Source organism: Leptonotus elevatus, chromosome 8, assembly GCF_054856555.1.
Source record: "Leptonotus elevatus isolate MCC_2025b chromosome 8, RoL_Lele_1.0, whole genome shotgun sequence".
Classification (NCBI taxonomy): domain Eukaryota; kingdom Metazoa; phylum Chordata; class Actinopteri; order Syngnathiformes; family Syngnathidae; genus Leptonotus; species Leptonotus elevatus.
The window spans coordinates 2,632,425-2,654,321 of NC_141246.1; the positions used below are offsets into that span (position 1 = coordinate 2,632,425).

Here is a 21,897-nt window from a genome sequence, read left to right on the forward strand (position 1 = left end):
AGAGAGAGAGAGAGATGAGAGAGAGAGAGAGAGAGAGAGAGAGAGAGAGAGAGAGAGAGAGAGAGAGAGAGAGAGAAACGAGTACCTGGCTGGAAATTGTCCCTTTGCCATCACTTCAATTAGCTTTATTGCTCTGCAGTCATTTACGGCCGCGTGCCCTCCAACCAACGCCATCAACTAAAAGGTTGCAGCGCGCGCGTAACTTCCAACGTCCCCGGCCCGTCCACTTTTTAGGCCAACGCGGATCGTCAAGCTCAGTAAAATATTTTCGGGTGTTTGCGTCGGAAGTGAAGATGTACATTTTGGGGGCAGGGTGGTTGGGTGTGAACACCAAATATGGTTTGGTCCGCAGGCCCTGGAATTTTCTGGGGACAAGTCAGGCCCGAAAGCGCGCCAACATTTAGATGTTTGGGTTTGCCATATTTGAGTCAATTTGGCGAAATGATCATCTAAAATGGCTGCTTCAAACCAAAATGGCTGACTTCCTGTTCACTTCAGGACATGGCTTCTTGTGACTTTTCATGTATCTTCCACGGGGGCATTTTATTAAAAAAAATGTTTAGCTTTCAGAAAATCCTCGAATTAATAATCAGAGTTTGACTCTATTTTTTCAGCGCAAAGCATTTCTGATAGAAGAAAAAATAAATAAATAAAACCGAAGCAGCATCATCAAACTCTATTTGTCTATTTGGGCCCTTTGAACTATTTGGAAATAAAAAAAGATTTAGCTATCAATCAATCAATCAATATTATCAACATGACGTGTTACCTTTTGGGATCACAGTAAAGCTGTGTTCTCAAAAATAAATGTTTAACTACATTTTAAATAAAGTTTTCAAGTGATTGACGGGTGATTCAGGTGGCATATGACAAATTGGATCAAACCATTCTGGTATGGGGGAGATGCTGAGTTTTTAGGACACTGAAATTAAATAGTCTACTGAATATAAAATTCATTTTGTGAACTTATATATATATATTTTTATATTTACGTACTTTTAAAATATATTTTAAAAAACTCACGTACTTGCTTTAAATTGCACAGACAAATTCAAAGCTTAGCAACGACCCAACGGTCGACTTCTGATATGCTAATATGGGCAACTTCCTTTGGAGTTAACGCCAACTGAAATGACCAACTTCCTGTTCAATTTCGGGCACGGGTTATCGTTGGGTTAAATTGACCCACAAAGTGGATCGGTCCATTTTTGTTCCATAATTGGGTTACTTTTGACCCAACCAGTTTTTCGAGTGTCGATCCAGAACAGACGACATTTGCACCGACGGACAAGAAGAGACTCGAATCTTTCTTTGCTTCGGTTCCATGTTTTTATAGCAATAGAACAACAATATTCTGCGGGCCTTGCAAAACCAGCGAAGAGGGATTGCTGTCGTGAAAACGGCTGCGAGTGAATGAGTTCAGCGTGTCCTTTTGTTATGATTGATCAAGGTCAATCAATCAAACCGGATTTTCTAACTAAGCAAGATACGAGTCGAGGCTGTTTGGACTGAGATGTTGCGTCACTTTTTATGCCTCACCTTCATTTATCCTAATAGTGACAGCATCAGCACTTCCCGCCAAGTCTCGATTTTGGCGGGTTCAAGAGCAATTTCGGAGCAGGTTTGACGACAGGACGGGACGGGACGGGACGGGACGCGATGGGATCGGAGTTGGCGGGAGGGCGCCGGGGTTCATCATGTGCGCGTTAGCACTCGGCTGAGCTCAGCAATAATGGCCGAGTGAGAAAATGAAGAGGATGGAGAATGCGGTCGGGAGCGGCAGAGTGCTTCCGCCCCGTGAAAGCTTCGCCAAGGAAAGCCTGACACTCCCAAGCCCCCCCTCCGTTCAACTCGCACCCTTCCACCCCCCCCCACAGTCACGCTCAGCCGGCGGACTGTTCCCATCAGGAAAGTAATCGGGGCATACCACCTCATCGGGGGTTTGAGTGTTTGTGTGAGAAAATGCCATCAGAATGGACAAAATGTGGAAATCAATGATAATGTCTTAAGAGTGGGTGAAGCAGCATGCGGTTCGTGGCCCATGTTTGATTTTGTCCGCCTTGTAACTTTTTTCGTCAATGATTTCATGGTAAGACTGACCCCAAAAACGGCACGTTGGTTCAACCATGAACATGACGTCATCGGAGAGCGCAGGCAATTTCCAACACTTCAATGATTCGTAAAAATATTTATTTCATATTTATTTTATTATGCCCATTTTTATTTAATACAATTAAATATTCCTGTATTTAAATAGTAAAATAATAATCAAATAAAACATCAATTCAATAGTAAACTTAATCTGAAATAAAAAAAATAAAATAAAAAAAATAAGCCATACACAATATTTAATTTAAGATGAAATAGAATAAATTAAAAAAAATACCCCGGTTTGCATCTTTGAATCAAACCATGTACTAAGAAAAACAGCGGCATCTGGTGGTGCAGTGCCCCTAATGCAGCCTACCTTGTTTGTTTACGCTTTGCGTGTTTGTTCAAATATGCATGAGGCTCATTCGTGTACCTTGTTAGTGTGCATCGTCACCACCCACCGTGTGTGCGCGTGAGTGTGTGTGTGTGTGTGTGTGTGTGTGTGCATTGTAAACATTGTGGGAGTGCCATGTGTCAACGCAGTGTGAGCTTCTGTCCCCTCAATGTCCCCGACTGAGGACCACCACCCACACACCCACACAACGTGATGACATAATGCACCTGACCTGAAGTGTGTATTTGTGTTCACGGAAGACACATGCAGGGATGGGAGGGGCGGGGCAGCGGGGAGGGAGGGGGGGGGGCGAGGGGTGTTGGAGGCGGAGGACGGCCAGCGCAGAAAATCAATCGCTCGGGGACACCGCTTGATTCCATCAATGAGCCCGAGCCGCGTTGCCGTGGTAACGCTCGTGAACGAGAGCATGCTGGTAACCGTGGAGACTCGGGGAGCAGAGAGAGGACTCGGTGGTTGCCGTGGCAACGGGGACATGAAGCGGGGAGAGACCTGGCCGAGGGGAGGCGGCGAGGGAGCCCCCCCGACGTCGTCCCCCGTATTATTGTCATCCTTGGAGTTCGTTGTCTTGAAAGTCCCTGTAAAATGTTCTGTGTTTGAGGGACAAGTCCAAGATCTGGTTCAAGGCCTGAAACACATCTCTCGTCTTAGCCAAGTCCTATTTTTTTCAAAGTTCACGTTCTAGTCTTGGTCAGGTCTTTGGGACTTAGTCATTTAAAGGACATGTCTGAGTACAGTGCCTTAATAAGTCCGATCCAGTTTTTGAGGGACAATTCCAGTCCTTGTCTTCAAGCTTAGGTCAAAGTCCCATTCATATGTTTGGAAGACAAGTCCAAATCAAAACTTGAACATTTTAGGGACATGTCCAAGTTTTGCGTCTTAAAGCTCGAGTCCAAGTCTGGAGTCCTCGAGTAAGAAGCCTAAATCCTGCATCTTCGGGGAAGTCCTTGGGAGACAAAGATCAAGCCTTTTGAGGGGACATGTCATGTCTTCCGATTCTGGTGTTTCAGAGGGACAAAGTCTTGTTCCTTCAGTCCAAATCAAGTCAAATCAAAAGTCTTTGCGAGAGAATTGAATACTTTAACATTTGAGGGACAGATCCTGGTTATATTGTTTGGAGATGAGACAAAATCCAGACTAGAACATATGAGGGACATTTCCAACTCTTAAGTCAAGCGGTGGCATGTTTTTTGTTTGCGTGTGACTTGCAAGGTTGCCGCCTCTGTCATCACTACGTCTTAACACGGCAATGGAATGTCACACTTTGGACAGTCGGGAATATCACTTTCTTCCCAATCCGCCCACGCTCGTCTCACCCGCCGCCTCGGAGGACATGCCCGCGATCCCGTCGCCGGGGAATTTCCCTCAAGTGTTGTTTATCCATTAAGCAGGAAGGTAGACCGGCGGAGGATTGGAGCAAACGGGGAAAATGGAAAAGCACACATTTGTTGCGCAAGCCTCCCTGGATTTGTTTTTTTTTTCATTTTTTAATATATAATTCTGCCACTGAAGACACTGAAGCAGCATACAATTAGTAGACGTGGCTATCATGACAAGGAAGTCTGCCATTTTGGTTTCAAGTGGCCATTTTAGCCCCATTTTCCAGGGGTCTTTTAAAGACGAGCTGTTTTGGAAAATTCTGCTCTTGAAGCTAGTTCCACCGAGCAACAGGAAATTTGGTAGCCATGTCTAACATGAGGAGGCCTACAAAAAAGCCTCAAGAAGCCATTTTAGAAAGGACACAGGAAGTCTGCCATTTTGGTTTCAAGTGGCCACATTTTCCAGGGGTCTTTTAAAGACGAGCTGTTTTGGAAAATCCTGCTCTTGAAGCTAGTTCCACCTAGCAACAGGAAATTTGGTAGCCATGTCTAACATGAGGAGGCCTACAAAAAAGCCTCAAGAAGCCATTTTGGAAAGGACACAGGAAGTCTGCCATTTTGGTTTCAAGTGGCCACATTTTCCAGGGGTCTTTTAAAGACGAGCTGTTTTGGAAAATCCTGCTCTTGAAGCTAGTTCCACCTAGCAACAGGAAATTTGGTAGCCATGTCTAACATGAGGAGGTCTACAAAAAAGCCTCAAGAAGCCATTTTGGAAAGGACACAGGAAGTCTGCCATTTTGGTTTAAAGTGGTTGTAGCTCCATTCCAGAAGTGTTTTCAAAAATGCAGTCCCTGAAGCCAGTTCCACTTAGCAACATGAAATTTGGTAGCCATGTCTATCAGCAGGAGGCCAACAACAAAAAAAGCCTCAAGAAGCCATTTTCAAAAAGAGACACGAGGAAGACTGCCATTTTGGTTTGAAGTGGCCATTTTCCCAGCGATGCAAAAAATAAACAAATACAAAATCCGCCCCTGAAGCCAGTGCCACTTAGCAACATGAAATTTGGTATCCCTGTCGATCATAGTGAGACCTACAAAAAAAAGTCTCAAGAAACCATTTTCGAAAAAACACAGGAATTCTACTATTTTGCTTCAAAATCGGCTATTACCGGGGGATCCTTCAGGCGCAAGGTGCGGCTGTGGTCACATTTTGGAAAAACGCATGTAGGCAATTCCACTTAGCAACATGACATTTGGTATCGATGTCTATCACGAGTAGACCGACAAAAAAGAAACTACACTACACAGGAAGTCTGCCATCTTGGTTTGAAGCAACCGTTTTGGGCTCATGGTGGCCTTTTGTAGTTGTTCTTGAGAGATGAAGGTGATGTTCCCAATGTGAGGAGATTCACGGGCAGCCCCTACCGTCTGAAATATATCAATACAATAAATAATCCATTCCTTCCACTTGTTTTGATTTCATTTATCAACTGATTTATCCCCCCTGAATGCTGCCCAAAATCCCTAAAATCGTAGCCTGCAGTCCAGTCTCTACTTGCTGTGATTCCCCCTAGTGGTCACTCCTGCGCAGTGCAAGCAGGCTGGTGCGTTGCCAGGGGCGACTGCATCCGGTAGTGTTTTTTTTTCTTTCTTTCTTTCTTTCTTTCTTTTTGGCTCGTCTCGCTCGGATGAATGCTGACACTCTGCGGAGACGTCGATAAACAGACATGAGGAAGTAGACTTACTTTGAGGCCGGTGAACGCCAAGAGTGAACTCACAGAGCCCTCGGCAGAAGCTTCGCGCCATCGGCCTCGGGCTGTCTGCTTATTTATTTATTTTTTTTGCTGAGCGCTCGTGTTTTTTTTTTTCTTTTTCCGGGCGGCCGTGTCGGCCTTTAGCAGCGAGGCAGTTATAAAGCCATCGAGGGAATGAAGGCCTTGGCTGCCGGTATGGCGTCTGGTAATAAATGACCTCTTACTGGAATTAGCAACAAGACTTGTCGGGAGCACAACGGAGGAGGAGGAGGAGAAGGAGGAGGAGGAGGGGGGGGGATGAGGGGGAGGAGGAGGAGGAGAAGGAGGAGGAGGAGGGGGGGGGAGGAGGGGGAGGAGGAGGAGGAGGAGGGCTGCCACGCCCCGCAGTTAGAAGAGGGTGTGCACACTTGTGCCACCGAATCATCTCAGTTGTTTATTTTTACTTCTCAAGTTCAATTATTCGTAGGCAGCACGTGTTTACCGACTAATCTGATTATGTTTTTACGTCATACTTTTTTTATTAGAATTTTGTGAAGCTGCCGTTGTGAACGCTTGAATGGCAGCATTTATTGTCAAATTGACCCGATTTTTTTTTTTTTGTATTACAGATGATTTTTCCCCTTGTTTTTGTAAAAAATTAAAAAAAATGCATGAGTTTGCGGACTATGACAAAAATAACTGCAATCGCAATATTGAGGAAAAAAGGGGGGAAAAAAACACTATTAGATAATTTTTTTTAAATCATCCATCCCTACTCTTGAATGGCAACATTTATGTATAATTGACCTGATTTAGTTTTTTTGTATTGCAGATTAATTTAGTCATTGTTTTTGTAAAAAAAAAAAAATAATAATAATAATACATGGGTTTGCGGACTATGACAAAAATAATTGGATACTAAACTTCAATCGCAATATTGTTTAAAAAATATGCTTGAATGGTAGAATTTATGTATAATTGAATTTTTTTTTTTTTTTGTATGACAGATTAATTTATTCCTTGCTCTTATTAAAAAAAAATATATGGGTTTGCATGATATGACAAATATAATTGGATACTAAACTAAAAATATTGAGGAAAAAAAACACTATTATGTTGTTTATTTTAAATCATCCATCCCGAGTGATCACCTTTTCCCTTTTTCATCTGGCAGGATTTTATCATCTCTGCGCTCTTACATTGACCTGAGGACGCTCCGAGCCGTGCGAGTGCTGCGGCCTCTCAAACTGGTGTCGGGAATTCCCAGTAAGTGCGCGCGAAAACCTTCGCGCTGACTTTTCGGAGATTCCTTCTCAACGTGCCGTCCCGCGCCGCGTGTCCTCCAGGCCTGCAGGTGGTGCTCAAGTCCATTATGAAGGCCATGATCCCGCTGCTGCAGATCGGCCTGCTGCTGTTCGTGGCCATCCTCATGTTCGCCATCATCGGCCTGGAGTTCTACATGGGGAAGTTCCACACCACCTGCTACGATGACATCACGGGTGAGCCTCAGTCAAGCGCGTCGCTATTTATGCGGCAGTCAAACGCCAACGCCAACGTCTTTCCTCAGGTGAGATCGTCGACAAGGTTCCATGCGGCGCCAAGTTGCCGTCCAGGCTGTGCCCCAACGGCACCACGTGTCGGGACGGCTGGATCGGGCCCAACTACGGCATCACGCAGTTTGACAACATCCTGTTTGCCGTCCTCACCGTCTTCCAGTGCATCACCATGGAGGGCTGGACCGAGATGCTCTACCACGTGAGTCCGCTGCTTCCAACAGAAGAATAGTTAGCAGCGTTGTAAAGTAACTACATACGATGCTGCTGACTATGAACTCATTCAAACCCCCAAAACGTAGAAATACGTTTTTTTAAATAATTTGTCCTGCACTCCCAAAAACGTATTTATACGTTGTTTAATGTTTTTTGTTTTTTAAAATGCTCGAGCATACAAAAGGCTTTGATACAGCTTCTGACATGAAGAGGTCGCTTAAAGCAATGGTAGTTATTACAAAAAAACGGCCAGCAGGTGGCAGCAGAGTAAATGAGATCAACCAGGGCTATGTTGCAACAAGCTATTTTCCCCACTGTTTTAATGATTAATGATAATGATTAAATTTAGCTATATTCTAATGCTAATTGCTGCAAAACGGAAACAGATTCAAATGGGAGTTTTTCCTGATGAAAGAAGAGACTCAAGAATCAGAGTGAAGGGGATTGCTTCAGTGAAAATGGCTGCGGGTAAATGAGTTAAAGAGGAAGTCAAATCCCCCCAAAAATTATTGACAATAATATGTTCTATGCAGCCTAAATATGGTATTCTGGTTAATATTGTGTGAGTGGATTATGAGTTAAGCAGCAAAATCCAGCCGTTTTTGTCAATATCAGAAGGTGGCCATTTTGCTACTTGCTGTCGAGTGAAAATGACATCACAGCAGTGCTGAACTGGCACAAAGGAAAAAAAATCTGCCCTGGCACTTTAACATGTAGTTCTGCCACTGATGTTTATTGATGTTTCAGCTTCCTATCTATATTTGAAATGGATCAATAGAGTCAACTGGCCCTTCAAAATTGTGGGCCAGTCTGTTGTGGTAAAATGTAGGAAAATAAAAATTCAAAAGCACGGCAGAGGCCGGCCCACCGGGCATCTACCCCGAATGCCAGATGGCCAGTCCAGCCCTGCATCACAGTTTCAGGTAATAACCAATCACAGTTTAGCTTAAAAAAAAAACAGATGAGCTGTGATTGGCCGTTGCCTGAGCCCTGAGCAACTGCGATGTCCTCTTCAGTCGACAGCAAGTGGCAAAATGGCCGCCCCCTGAGATGGATAAAAAATGGCTGGATTTCGCTTCCTAACTCATATTCCACAAATGTAAAAAAAAAAATCAGAATGTCAGGTGTAGACGAGTGAGGTCACATATAACATATTATTGTCACGAAATGTTTAACCCATTGCCTGCCATTGACGGCTATAGACGTCAGAAATTTGAATTAGAAATTGTAATTGCCTGCCCCTAATTTTTAATAATCTTTTTTATTAAATCGCGTCAGGCGGTTAAAATTTGAAATTGTAATTAATTGCATGACTTCAATAGTAAACTCACGATTAATCACAAATTTTAAATCTGTTCTAAATGTACAATAAAAAAAAATTCTAGTTTTTCATACTCTTGTTGACAAAAGTGGAAAAAATGTGAAGCGACTAGAAATAGTTGAAATGAATTTTTGACGTCTATAGCCGTCAATGGCAGTGAATGAGTTAAGGCTGACTTCCACTTTAGAATTATTTTTATGTAAATGTATGGTTGTTTCAAAGTCAAGCCAATTTGACCGCCGTCATCATCATCATCATCATCATGATCTTTTTTGTTGGCCCCGCCCCCCTCCCTCCCTCCCGCCTCCCTCCTCTTCTTCTATTCTGGTCCGTCTGGTTCTATTTTTAACGTCTGCTCTGAGGGATGAAGACTGACCTCCGGCCGATGAAAGTTTAATAGCACTCAGCACTCCAGCAGGCTCCACTTGAGAGCCTCACTCGGGTCAGAACAAGTAAAAAGACGACCCGTTTTTCGCTGATTGACGACTTTATTAGGCCTGAACGCGGACGCCTGTGCACGACCTCATGTCGGACTTTATGGCCGTTCGTCTGCATTGCCGTGTTGATTTGGATTTCGTTCGCAGTTCAGCTGTCGTGCGCTCTAAAAAACAGTTGAGCCAAAAATAACCCAATTTGGGTTCTTAATGGGCCTTTTTGGGGTCTTTTTGTCGAAAACAACCTCAAAAATTGGATCGTTTTGTACAAAACAAAGTTAGGTCAAATTCCCCCAACGTTGACTCAAATTGGGTTCTTTTTGACCCGACGGTTTTGAGCGTGTGTGCGTGTGTCAACATACAATCTGTTTGTGTGTGTTTTTTTTTTTTTTTTTGTCAGAGCAACGACGTGGAGGGCAGCGCGTGGAACTGGATGTACTACATCCCGCTCATCATCATCGGCTCCTTCTTCATGCTCAACCTGGTGCTCGGTGTCCTCTCTGGGTACGTCTTTCCGTTCTGAAGACAGATTTGTGAAGGTCGGGGGTGGTCTGCAACCTGTGGCTCTTCTTTAGAACCTCTCCTGCGGCTCCCTGTGAATGTCAAAAGAAAAGATGTAAAAAAAAATTTTTTTGTATTTCAAAGAATTTGTAGATTAAATATTCTTAAAATGAATTTATGATTGAGATAAAACAATGAATATTTCAATATTAAAAATGTCAGGGTCCAATTTTTTTAAGAGACGAAAGGTAGATGAAAAAGTTTTAAAAGCTAGACAAAGTGCAATTTCTGCAGAAATTGCGTGTGAATGCTAAGATTTGAACGCATGCGCAGAGAAATTATAATCCATTTCCTGATATGATAGTCAGTTGGCATACATTAGGTGGGATTTGAACCTGCAACCTCCTGGTTACTGGACAATGCACTTTACCAATTGCGCCGCCGAGCAGTAACGGACAGCTGGCAATGATGATCACTCGTATGTGTGGAAGTGTGCGTGAAAAGCGGTACCATTGAAAATGAATAGGAATAAGTTGATATTTAAAATACTGTAAGTAATGTGAAATCAGACGATATATACCCCGGGAGGCGGGAATTTTTGAAGCAAGTTGAAATTTGAAAGGTGTAAATCAGAAGTATTATGTGGGAGTTGTTTCACGGCAAAAAAAAAAAGTGCGGAAAATAAAAATCACAATAACATACGTTGGAATGCTTCAGAATTCCCACAAGTTATCTAAAAAAAATTCAGAAATAGAAAATTACCATAAAATGTCCATGAAATTGCCCAAGAGTCAGAAAAAAACGTTTTTTTAAAAAGGCATAAAAGAAAAAGTAACTGTAAAATGTCCCAAAAAGAAAATTACCATAAAATGTCCATAAAAAAAAAGTCAGAAAATGTACAAAAACAACAAGAAATCCTCAAAATGACAATAAAATATCCATAAAATTGCCCCCAAAATATTCGAAAATTTATAGCAAAAAGGCACAGAAAATGTAAAAAAAAGAAAATGAAGAGGTAGAAAATGACCATTTGTCCATAACATTGTCAAAAATGTAAGACATTTGACAGAAAAGCAGAGAAGTCTAAAAATGTTTGAAAAAAGAAGTCTGAAAAACGACCCCATAAAAAATTAATAAATAATCCAAAAACGAAAGAAAATGAATCGACTGCATATTTTTCTGTTACGATGCAGCTCAAATGTTGTGCATGAGACGAACACGAGCACTGCTGCTTCCTTCGTCGCAAATCTTCAAATGTTTTGCGACTCCAGACAGATTCTTGATGACTTATTTGGCCTCAAATGGCTCTTTTGACAGTCGAGCTTTGCCGCGGTTGTTTGCGGGTTTGACACGTTTGTCGCTCTGCGTGCGTGCAGTGAGTTCGCCAAAGAGCGAGAGCGCGTGGAGAACCGCAGCGAGTTCCTCAAGCTGCGGCGGCAGCAGCAGATCGAACGCGAGCTCAACGGCTACCTGGAGTGGATCTGCAAAGCAGGTCAGTGTCGCGCTATTCGAACCCCCGACGCGTTGCGCAAGCCCGGCGCTGACGTCTCTGCGGGTCGCTTGCAGAGGAGGTGATCCTGGCCGAGGACGACGGCGCCATCCACTTCGACGGTGAACCCCCCCCCGGGCCGTTGAATTCCACCGCACGTGAGAAGGGACGGCGTGAATAACCGCCATGTTGTCGTCACGCTAGGTTCCCGGCGACGGCCGACCATGAAGTCCAAGAACAACAAGACGGAGCTGCTCAACACGGAGGAAGGTGAGGCCAGCGTGGAGGATTCCAAAAATCAAATGGAACCATTTTGCGTTTTCGATCTGTGACTCCAATCCGAGCCGTGACTTTTGTGATCTTCATCGTCAGTACTTAATCTCTCCTGTCCTGTTTGTGGGGGCGCTACTACCCTAAATGGTGCTAAAGTAGACAGTGGCGAGGAAGAACAGTCGGCAAGTTTACTGGATATCGTGATGTATCGTTGAGAAAATTCCTGACAATATATCGAATATCGATTCGATTAATTAATTAATTAATACGAGTCTATAAGTTGATTGTTGCAAAAAAAAAAATACTCAAATTTAGAAAATACTTGTACATGTAAGATTTGTATGAAAATGTATTTATTCATGAGCCACTGCATTTAACAAACAGGTTGCAGTCGGTTTCATGTTTGAACAGCACTGAAATCAATTATTAAGGCTTCATGTTCCACTAATATAACATTCTTCCATGCTTAACTCATTCACTGCCATTGACGGCTATAGACGTCAAAAATTCATTTCTATTAATTTAACATAATTTTTTTCCACTTTTGTTAACGAGAGTGTGAAAACCTAGATTTGTTTTTATTGTACATTAAGAACAGATATAAAATTGTGATCAATCGCGAAATCATGCCATTAATTACAAGAAAAAAATTGTAATCGCCTGACGCTCCTTATTTTTAATAATTGTGGGGGGTTTTCGCGTCAGGCGATTTGAATTTTAAATTGTAATTAATCACATGACTTCAATAATTAACTCACGATTAATCACAAATTTTACATCCGTTCTAAATGTAATTTATTTTTAATTTTTAGGTTTTCATACTCTTATTAACAAAAGTGGAAAACTAATAGAAATAGTTCGAATGAATTTTTGACGTCTATAGCCGTCAATGGCAGTGAATGAGTTGTGTGAATCCTAACCCTAAGTAAGACGTTTTGTTGAATATTCCCATCAAAAATTGATGTTTAAAAATCGATTCGAGAATATCGCGATATATCGCCGGATCGATTTTTTTCCCAACACCCCGAATCGTTATCGCGGGCCACGGCATCGAATCGTGAGCGAACCCGTACCGTCTCACTTTGGATCCAGCATTTTTAACGCGGGATTTGACCAAAAAACCGGCGTCAACTGACCAAAGTGTCGTTCCGGCCGGCGCGGTTTCGGGTCAGGGTTCGCCCGCTCCAGCATCAAGAGCGGCAAGGACGGCGCGAGCTACGGCAAGAAGGAGAAACGTCTGCGCTTCTTCATCCGCAAGATGGTGAAGACGCAAGCCTTCTACTGGACCGTCCTGTGCCTGGTGGGCCTCAACACCATGTGCGTGGCGGCCGTGCACTACGACCAGCCCAAGCTGCTGTCCGACTTCCAGTGTGAGCGTCGCCGCTCTTCTTCCTTTCGCGTGCCGGCCCCGCCCGCTCCTTTCCTTGCCGTAGTTTTGATCTTCTGTTCGCAGTCTATGCAGAGTTCATTTTCCTGGGTTTGTTCATGTCCGAGATGCTGATCAAGATGTACGGTCTTGGCATCCAGCCCTACTTCCACTCCTCCTTCAACTGCTTCGATTGCGTGGTGAGAACACACGCGCGCGCGCACACGCACACGCGCGCACGCGCTGGTTCTGACCGCGTCTGCGTTTGTGTGTCAAGGTGATCACGGGCAGCATCTTCGAGGTGATTTGGGCCACCATCAAACCCGGCACGTCTTTCGGGATCAGCGTCTTGCGAGCGCTGAGACTTCTGAGAATCTTCAAGGTCACCAAGTGAGTGGGACACGCGGCGGGTTCCGCTTTAGAATGGAAACGGTTCGGGATCAGGAGCCGGCAGACTTTTCTTGTGTTTCTGCTGAAGCGCCGGTTGCAGCAAAACCTTCGGATTCTATTAGAGGTTGACAACAAAAAAAAATCTGGTTCTTTTAATGTGTCAAGTTTGGTTTCTAGCCGAGGTTTTGGTTCCATGATGTTATGGTTGTATTTTAGAGTCGATTTTGGAAGTTCTGGTCAGATCCGAACGCTTGCTTCTATCAGGTTCTGATTAGATCCAAATAGCTTTGATCTTCTGTTTCGATGAGAAATATTGGTTGTGTCTGAATTTGGCGCTACAACAAATAGTGGTAAAAAAATAAATAAATCTGTTTTTATAAATGTTGCCAACGTAACTCAATTAAAAGTAAATAGATACTAAATAAATTATAATATCTAATATTATAAAATGAATAGGCTACGTAAACACGTACAAATATTTTCATTTTCCACCAAAAACAGGGCTGGGTTTAAAAATTCGAATCATCGATATCTAATCGAATTTCCTTTTCAAGCCCAATATTGATTCATAAAACCATGAATCGATGATTTTAATATCTCCTTTTCTCATAAATACTTAAGAAAATATTTTTTACCTTACTGTTTTCTTGAAATTTACTGTTCACATTAATTATGTTATTATTATTATTATTATTATTATTTATATATATATATATAAATATATATATATATAAGTTTTTATCATGTCCTTGACATTTAAGAGGAATTGGTGTTCCATAATTAATTGATATCGGACTGAAGTAAAGCGAATCGGGAAAAATTGAAATCGAATCGAAGTGAGCTCTTGTGAATGAAAATCGAATCGATTGAGGAAATTAGAATCGATACCCATCCCTGCAAAAACAAGCTTGATGAATAGCAAAAATAGATGAATATAATAATAAAAAATCATTGTAAACAAAAATACATTATTATTTTTTTAAATCTCAATAACTGGTATTATTGTGGGAATGCTGGAAGCATTTTTCCATTGGACATCATTAGCTCCACTTTTCCATCTAAATGAATGGAGGGTACTTTTAGATAACACTTTTCCATATAAATCAAAAATCCACGCATCCCGGGTTTGAGTGTTCTTTTTATTCCTTCACTACAATGAATACTTTGTCATTTTCACATTTTCGCATTGGCCTATTCCCATTCAGCTTTCAGCATTCCCGCGCAACTTCTGCCGAAATTGCACTTTGTCTCTTTGTATATTTTCTTGCTCGTTGTTGGCCACCGTCTTCTTTGTCCCTCATCGGTGTCGTTGCGGCTCGCCAGGTACTGGGCTCCTCTGCGCAACCTGGTGGTGTCCCTGCTCAACTCCATGAAGTCCATCGTCAGCTTGCTCTTCCTCCTCTTCCTCTTCATCGTGGTCTTCGCCCTGCTGGGCATGCAACTCTTCGGCGGCCAGTCAGTCATCACGCAAAACACTTTCACAGCCTCACTTTGAACCGCTTTCCCCCCCCGCCTTTGCTGATTGTCCGCTGGTTGGATTCCTCCGTCACAGGTTCAACTTTGAGGAGGGCACGCCACCCACCAACTTTGATACTTTTGCAGCGGCCATCATGACGGTGTTTCAGGTAGTTTGATTGTTGATTTGGAACTCAGCTAGGGGTGTCAGACGATTACATTTTTTTAACTCATTCACTGCCATTGACGGCTATAGGCGTCAAAAAATCATTTGAACTATTTCTATTAGTTTAACATATTTTCCACTTTTGTTAACAAGAGTATGAAAACCTATATAAAAAAATATTGTACATTTAAAACAGATATCCGTGAGTTAAGTATTGAAGTCATGCGATTAATTACAATTGAACATTTTAATCGCCTGACGCAATTTTTTTAAGAAAAGACTTTACGAGTTAACTCTCGATTAATCACACATTTTCATATCTGTTCTAAATGCACAACATTTTTTTTCTAGGTTTTCATACTCTTGTGAACAAAAGTGGGAAAAATGTTAAACTAATAGAAACAGTTCAAATGAATTTTTGACGCCTATAGCCGTCAATGGCAGTGAATGAGTTAATTGTATTTAATCGCATTACTTCAATAGTTAATTCACGATTAATCACAAATTTTATATCTGTTCTGAATGTACAATAAAATGTACAATAATTTTTTGCGCGGGAATGCCGGATATCATTAGTTAATAAATGAATGGAGGGTACTGCATGTCTAGGTGGCGCTATTGAGTGATTTTTTTTTTTTGTGATGCGGTCACAAAAACGGTGTCGAACAGAAACCTGCTTCGAAAAGGAATGAGCGAAATGGTCGTGCGTGTTGTGTAGATCCTGACGGGCGAGGACTGGAACATGGTCATGTACGACGGCATCGAGTCTCAAGGGGGCGTCAACGACAAGGGGATGATCTTCTCCATTTTCTTCATCGTCCTCACCCTCTTCGGCAACTGTATCCTACTTCCTGTGCCGTCACCCAGTCCGGCGCTGTCCGTGCCTTCCGCATTCATTGATGTCAAAAGCCAGTTTCCAAAAATGGATTTTATAGAAACAAGAACTGCATAAAAAAAATGGCGAAATTATTACCACCCCTTTGCATTTTCCACATTTTAATTAATTATTTAATTCCAAATTGTGTTTCACGATAAAAAAAAAAATCTCCTAAAATTACTGCAACAAAAGTAACACTGACTTTGTGTAAAAAAAAACTTTTAAATATTTACAAAATTATTCAACTCAAAGTACTACCATCAGTTTGCACAATTAAAGGATTAAAATTTAACGTGAAAATATTTTTGAAATTACAACAGAATTGTTCAAGTTTCACAATTTCATATTTTGCTGTTCCAACTTGCATTTGAACAGAAACTCGACTTTTAAAATCTTTCACACGTTTCTCCATCATTACAATTTTAAAAATGTAACTTTGTCTAAAAAAAGTCGTTCTGAGTTTGGCTAAAATGACAAAGTAAAACAATTGTTATGTTTTAGAGTAAGTATTACAAATAAAATAAAATAAACACCCACAATTATTTACCCAATCACATTTAGAAAATGACGTTACAGCCATATTCCAAAATTGATGTAATAATTTTTCCCCTCTTAAAATTATCCAAATTACCCATAAAGAGTTTGATTTTGATTTTATTTGAACAGGAAAAAGAATAATAAAATAATATCAATAATATCAATAATAAAAAATCAATAACACTAATAAAGTACAACAAAAATAAAATAAAAAATAACTACATAAAAAGCAAAATGAACAATAATCATCAAGTAAAAGAATCGTAAAAATGATGAAAAAAAACAGTATACAATGTTGTGAAGAATTTAAAATGGAAAAAAATCATATTTTTAAGATTTCATATCCCTAACTTGGTGCACCTCAGACACGCTACTCAATGTCTTCTTGGCCATCGCCGTGGACAACCTCGCCAACGCCCAGGAGCTCACCAAGGTCAATCAAAGTCAAGACCTCTCCAAAATGCTCTTTGTGACCACAGAGCGTCTAAAGCATTTTGGCAAACTTGATTCTCATGGCAGGATGAGGAGGAGCAAGAGGAGGCGGCCAATCAGAAGACGGCGCTGCAGAAGGCCAAGGAGGTGGCTGAGGTCAGCCCGCTTTCAGCCGCCAATCTCTCCATTGCTGCGTGAGTAGTTTGCAAGACACGCTATACACTTCTTGTGGATTTTTTTTTCTTTTTTAGGCCAATGCCGAATATGATATTTGGCAAAATTCCATTCCGATAACTGATTATTTGCCGACTAATTAAAAAAAACAAAGATATAAATTACAGGCACAGCATTTAGTATTTAGTGTTACATCAGAAAGAAAAATCGGCAAAAATCTGCTAATTATTTTTTTTTTTTCATGTTGTAACTGTTAATGTGTATACAAAATGTGGGGGGAAATTGGATATTTTTTTGTTGCTGTTGCTGATTTTAAAATAACTTTTATCGGCTGATAAAATCGACTTGCCAATGAATCGGTCGAGCCCTAGTTTATTGCCACTTCCAGTGAAAGTTTACTGTCACAATAAACATAAAGCAAAGACAATTACACATCGTGTATTTAAACAACCTTTGCTAGCTCAATGCTAACACTTAGTATTGATTGCCGGATTTCTAACGAATAGCATCTATGTAGCAGTGTTCTAACCCTTCAAGCAACAAATATTTGAACCCAAACAGTGAAATAGTATAATAATAATCATCCCTGAACTTTCACCCCCTCAACTTTTTGATGAGTCGTGTACGCAAATTCCAATAAATCTCGATGTGTGCGCGCAGTAAAGAGCAGCAGAAGAATCACGCCAAAGTGGGCGGCATGTCGGTGTGGGAGCAGCGCACCAGCGAGATCCGCCGGCAGAATCTGATGACCAGCCGAGAGGCGCTCTACAACGAGCTGGAGCAGGACGACTGGAAGGTGGGAAGCGAGGGAGAGGAGGTGAGGAACCCCCCGTTAACCATCGTCATGTGTGCTCAAACCCGACACTTATTTGTCCTGTCCAGTCTACGGGATTATCGATTATAAAAGTGATCTCACGATATTTGATGACGTCATTGGCAATGATTGAAACTTCAGTAGATTCCGACCCTATCACTTCACGATGTTGTGCGAGTAGCTATGAAAAAAAAAAAAAAGTAGCCCGTTTTCCAAGTGCACTGTAGCAGAAGCAGCTTTAAAAAAAAAAAGAAAAAAAAAAGTTTTGCCCATTCTGGGTCACGCATGCGTTTGGCACGATGTCCCTTCACGACCGCGCTAGCGAGCTGTCACGCCACTTGCTAGCTGAATTATTTAAATGGGACACATCTGAAAAATTGGGCCGGGGCGGGGGGGGACGAGTGTCACGGCACTGGCAGAAATCCGCTGGATTCAACGGAACATTTATTTGGCTATGGGTGAGCAGTCAGAGGTGAAGAGGGAATAGAGAAAAGGGCTAAGAACACATCCCTGTGGTGTTCCGGTGCTGAGAGTCAGGGTGGACGAGGTGCATAGTCCCATCCTGACCCTTTGTGGCCTTTCCTTTAAAAAGTCCAGTAGCCTGCCGAGTCCCAGATGATTCCGTTTTGTGACCAGTTTATGTGGAATGATGGTGTTGAATGCAGAACTGTAGTCGACAAACGTTATTCTGACATTTTGTGTTCTTCTCATTCTATTCTATTCTATATATACAAAAAAAAATCGACCAGCTTACCAGGCCCAAGTCCGCCTGGTTTATCCCACCTGGCACTCTTTCTTCCAGGTGTCGTTTGCGCGGAAAGGCCGCGGTGACATGAAGACCCACTTGGACCGTCCCCTGGTGGTCAACCCACAGGACAACCGCAACAACAACACCAACAAGACTCCCCCCGGCCAGCTGCCCTTGGACCAGGAGTACCGGCGGCAGGACCTGGACCACAGTCACCGTGCTGCCCACCACCACCATCACCACCATCACCACCACCACCATCACCACCAGAGGGCCGACGTACCGGAACCGGCCGGTGGGGAGCTACCGGCGGCCGGGGACGATGCGGGCCAAGGGGTCAGCAACCCGGACGGGCAGCAGCCGGAGGAGAGGCACGGCCACAGGAGCCACCGGGGGCACCGGCACAGGAACCGGGAGGGACGCGAGGCTTGCAGCGCGTCGCCTCGCCGCGCCAATGCCGCCGAGGGCAGCAGCGAGCACCGCAGGGCCAGGCATCACTGCAAGGCCGGCAGGGAGGGCGAGCCCGGCAGGAGGCACAGGTCCAAGGGAGCCGAAGCGGACAGGGACAAGGGCGAAGACGGGGAGGGTCGCAGGACCAGACGGCATCGTCACGGCAACCAGGACAGAAGCAGAGGACACCGCTCCAGAAGGTCAGTGGACAAGCATTTTGTCGTTTCCGATTGGCTGAATGAGAGATGCAAGGCTTTTGATTGGGTGGATAGGAGCCAAAAGCCCTGTGATTGGGTAGATTATACAGTAGCTCGTGATCGTGTGATAACAGTGAATCACTTGATTGGCCCAGTAGTAAAAGGCAGACCTGTGATTGGCAGCAAGACTTTTGAATGGATGATTGTCGTACCAAAAGCTTTCGATTGGCTGAACGCAAGCAACAGGAAGAGATCAAATTCTGCTTATGATGTTAGAACAAGACTTGTGAATGGCTGAAGGGTAGAATGATACCTTTTGATTGGCTCGGTCTTACTCCCTCCCCCTTCCACCAGGGAGCACCACAGCGCCGGTCCCAGCCTGTCCACCATGCGGCCTATACAGCAACACAACGAGGACCTGGACAACTTGCGCAACAACAGCAAGTTGGCCTGTCAGCCGTACGACCTGCCGCCGCCCGACGACCCGGACCGCGTCAACAACCTGCTCAACTGCCGCGGCGCCGACACCCACGCCCTCCTACGCAGCATGGACAGCCTGATCCTGAGCAGCATGGCCAAACCGGACTATACCAGCATCGACATGCCGCCCGTCTACCCTTATCCGTCAACGAACGCCATCTTGCAAGGTGAGCACTTTTTCTCCGCGCAAACGACAGAACCGGGGACCATCTGAAGGTCTCGGCTTTTCCCCAGTAAACAAGAACGCAAACACGGACCAGAAGAAGAACGAGGAGAAGAAGGAGAGCGACGACGACGATGGCGACGAGGACGGACCCAAACCTATGCCACCTTTCAGCTCTTGCTTCATCTTGTCTACCACCAACCCGTGAGTAACCTTGTCAGGGTTAGCTCGAGAACACAGACCGTCAGGTTCAGGCCACCTACAACGTTTAGTTAACAACAAGAGGTTTCAATTATTTTTGCTCGCGAGGAGAACGGAAAGAGATGTGCCCGGTTACAGTCTCTTGTGGCGCTCTGGACACACTTTGCCGTTCCCTCTCTTTTTATTGGATATTCACTAGTTACATAGCGTTTGCTGTTCTAAAAGGGAGGGCACACACAACGGCAACCTCAAAGCAGTCACGGATACAAATCATCGTGCAGATAATAATGTAGACATGTTTTTCTTCCGTTTCAATGTCAACGCTTCAAAAGTTCAAGAGCAAAATATTCCAGTCGTCATCTTGCCACAGGTGCATGAGTCGTACTCCCTTTTATACTTTCTTCACAGAATAAATGCTTAAAAGAGAAAATATGGGGTGAATTTATGTGCATTAATCCTAACACTGACTAAGTGCAAACTTTTGTTTTGCGAAAGGAGAAGGTCATTTCTTTCATTCATTCCAATGTCATCCGAATGCCTTCTGACCAGAAAAGACCCTCTCGGTTTTTATTGTCCGTCAAATAGGGCCTGTTATTTGTGTTTAACTCATTCACTCCCAGCCATTTTCACCGAAGCGACCCCCTTCGCTCCCGGCTCTTTTACTGGGTTTTGCGAGGTCCACATAATAATCTGTTCTATTGCTATAAAAACATGGAACCTACCAAAAGAAAGATTATTATACTTGTTTCTGTTTTGCGGTAAATTATTATTAGAATATAGCTAAGTTTCATATTTATTCACAAACCTGTTGAAAACAGTGGCAAAAAGAGCTTGTTGCAACATGGCCCTGGCTGATCTCTTATACTCTGCTGCCACCTGCTGGCTGTTTTTTTTGTTGTTGCAATAACTACCATTGCTTTAAGCCACCCTGTTCATGTCAGAAGCTGCATCAAAGCCTTCTGTATGCTCTAGCATAAAAAGAAAAAAAACATTAAAAATGTATAAATACGTTTTTTGGGAGTGAAGGGCAAAGTATTAAAAAATGTGTTTAGACGTTTTTGGGTTTGAACGAGTTAAACGAGATAACATTTAAAAATGTTCCCTCGAACCCCAGCCAAGATGTGTTCTCGTCAACAACCCCTCACATTACGAACTCATTGTGTGTTTCAGCTTCAGGAAGTGCTGCCACTACATCCTCACACTCAAATACTTTGAGTTCAGCATCCTGTCCGTCATCGCCATGAGCAGCATCGCGCTCGCGGCGGAAGACCCGGTGTCGCCGGATTCGCCGCAGAATAACGTAAGAAGCTCCGTCGGTGTTCTTAGGTCGCATATTGTAGATTTTCTGATCTTGGGTTCGCGTTTGCGTTTCTCTGCTCACGACTGTCCGTCCTTCCGATCCAACCTCAGGTGCTGCGCTATTTCGACTATGTCTTCACCGGCGTCTTCACTTTCGAAATGCTTATCAAGGTACGACGATCCTACGAGTTCGAGGTCTGTGTTTGATGTTGACGATATATACGAAAATAGGTTTTATTTAAAAAGAAGTCCTTAGACTTTGTCATAAGTTCTGGAGCTCTATGTCCTTCGACTTAAAATAGACTTGAGTCCAATTTGATGCACCGCCGGTCGCTGGACTGCCGCAAATAATCAGCCCTGGCACTTTGATTTAGGCCTGCTGGCTGAGCCCAACTTTTCACCAGCCCTGGCGACCACCGAGCTCTGCCACTCTTGTTGATTGGTTCTGTTTGCCCTCTAGAGTGTCAATGGATGAATGGGCTCTCGTCCCTCTAAATTGTCGGCCAGTCTCTCTTTGGGGAAAATGAAAGAAAAAGGGTTGGCCCATCCCCCCCATCCCCCCCGCCCAAATAGAATATAATAAAATTTATCTAAATAAATTACAAGTCTTGAAAATATATTGTAAGGTATTACAATAATTTATCTAAGGATACATTTTAGAATTTCCGTACTACTAATAAACTATTAGAAAATGCAATTATTACATATGTAAAACAAAAATATGCAAATGTTTGAAGCACTTCTATAAAAATGTAAAAAAAAAAAATCCTTGTCTTTATTTGGTTATTTTTATCATTTAAATGTTCA

The 21,897-nt window shown here is 43.0% G+C and overlaps 1 protein-coding gene across 4 annotated transcripts in view; it reads left to right on the forward strand.

Annotated features, from left to right (window-relative positions):
- cacna1ab (calcium channel, voltage-dependent, P/Q type, alpha 1A subunit, b) overlaps positions 1-21,897 on the forward strand; it is a 113,159-nt gene that overhangs the window by 34,251 nt on the left and 57,011 nt on the right. For all 4 annotated transcript variants that reach the window (XM_086082162.1, XM_086082163.1, XM_086082161.1 and 1 more), the window contains 21 exons: positions 6,729-6,820; positions 6,901-7,053; positions 7,122-7,309; positions 9,479-9,582; positions 10,956-11,071; positions 11,146-11,190; positions 11,273-11,338; positions 12,514-12,711; positions 12,795-12,907; positions 12,985-13,097; positions 14,421-14,552; positions 14,650-14,722; positions 15,437-15,557; positions 16,498-16,565; positions 16,652-16,758; positions 17,399-17,555; positions 18,355-18,950; positions 19,302-19,594; positions 19,662-19,794; positions 20,962-21,091; positions 21,202-21,261. In XM_086082162.1, coding sequence (XP_085938288.1) covers positions 6,729-6,820; positions 6,901-7,053; positions 7,122-7,309; positions 9,479-9,582; positions 10,956-11,071; positions 11,146-11,190; positions 11,273-11,338; positions 12,514-12,711; positions 12,795-12,907; positions 12,985-13,097; positions 14,421-14,552; positions 14,650-14,722; positions 15,437-15,557; positions 16,498-16,565; positions 16,652-16,758; positions 17,399-17,555; positions 18,355-18,950; positions 19,302-19,594; positions 19,662-19,794; positions 20,962-21,091; positions 21,202-21,261 — 3,058 coding nt within the window. The remainder of the gene's footprint in view (positions 1-6,728; positions 6,821-6,900; positions 7,054-7,121; positions 7,310-9,478; positions 9,583-10,955; positions 11,072-11,145; positions 11,191-11,272; positions 11,339-12,513; positions 12,712-12,794; positions 12,908-12,984; positions 13,098-14,420; positions 14,553-14,649; positions 14,723-15,436; positions 15,558-16,497; positions 16,566-16,651; positions 16,759-17,398; positions 17,556-18,354; positions 18,951-19,301; positions 19,595-19,661; positions 19,795-20,961; positions 21,092-21,201; positions 21,262-21,897) is intronic.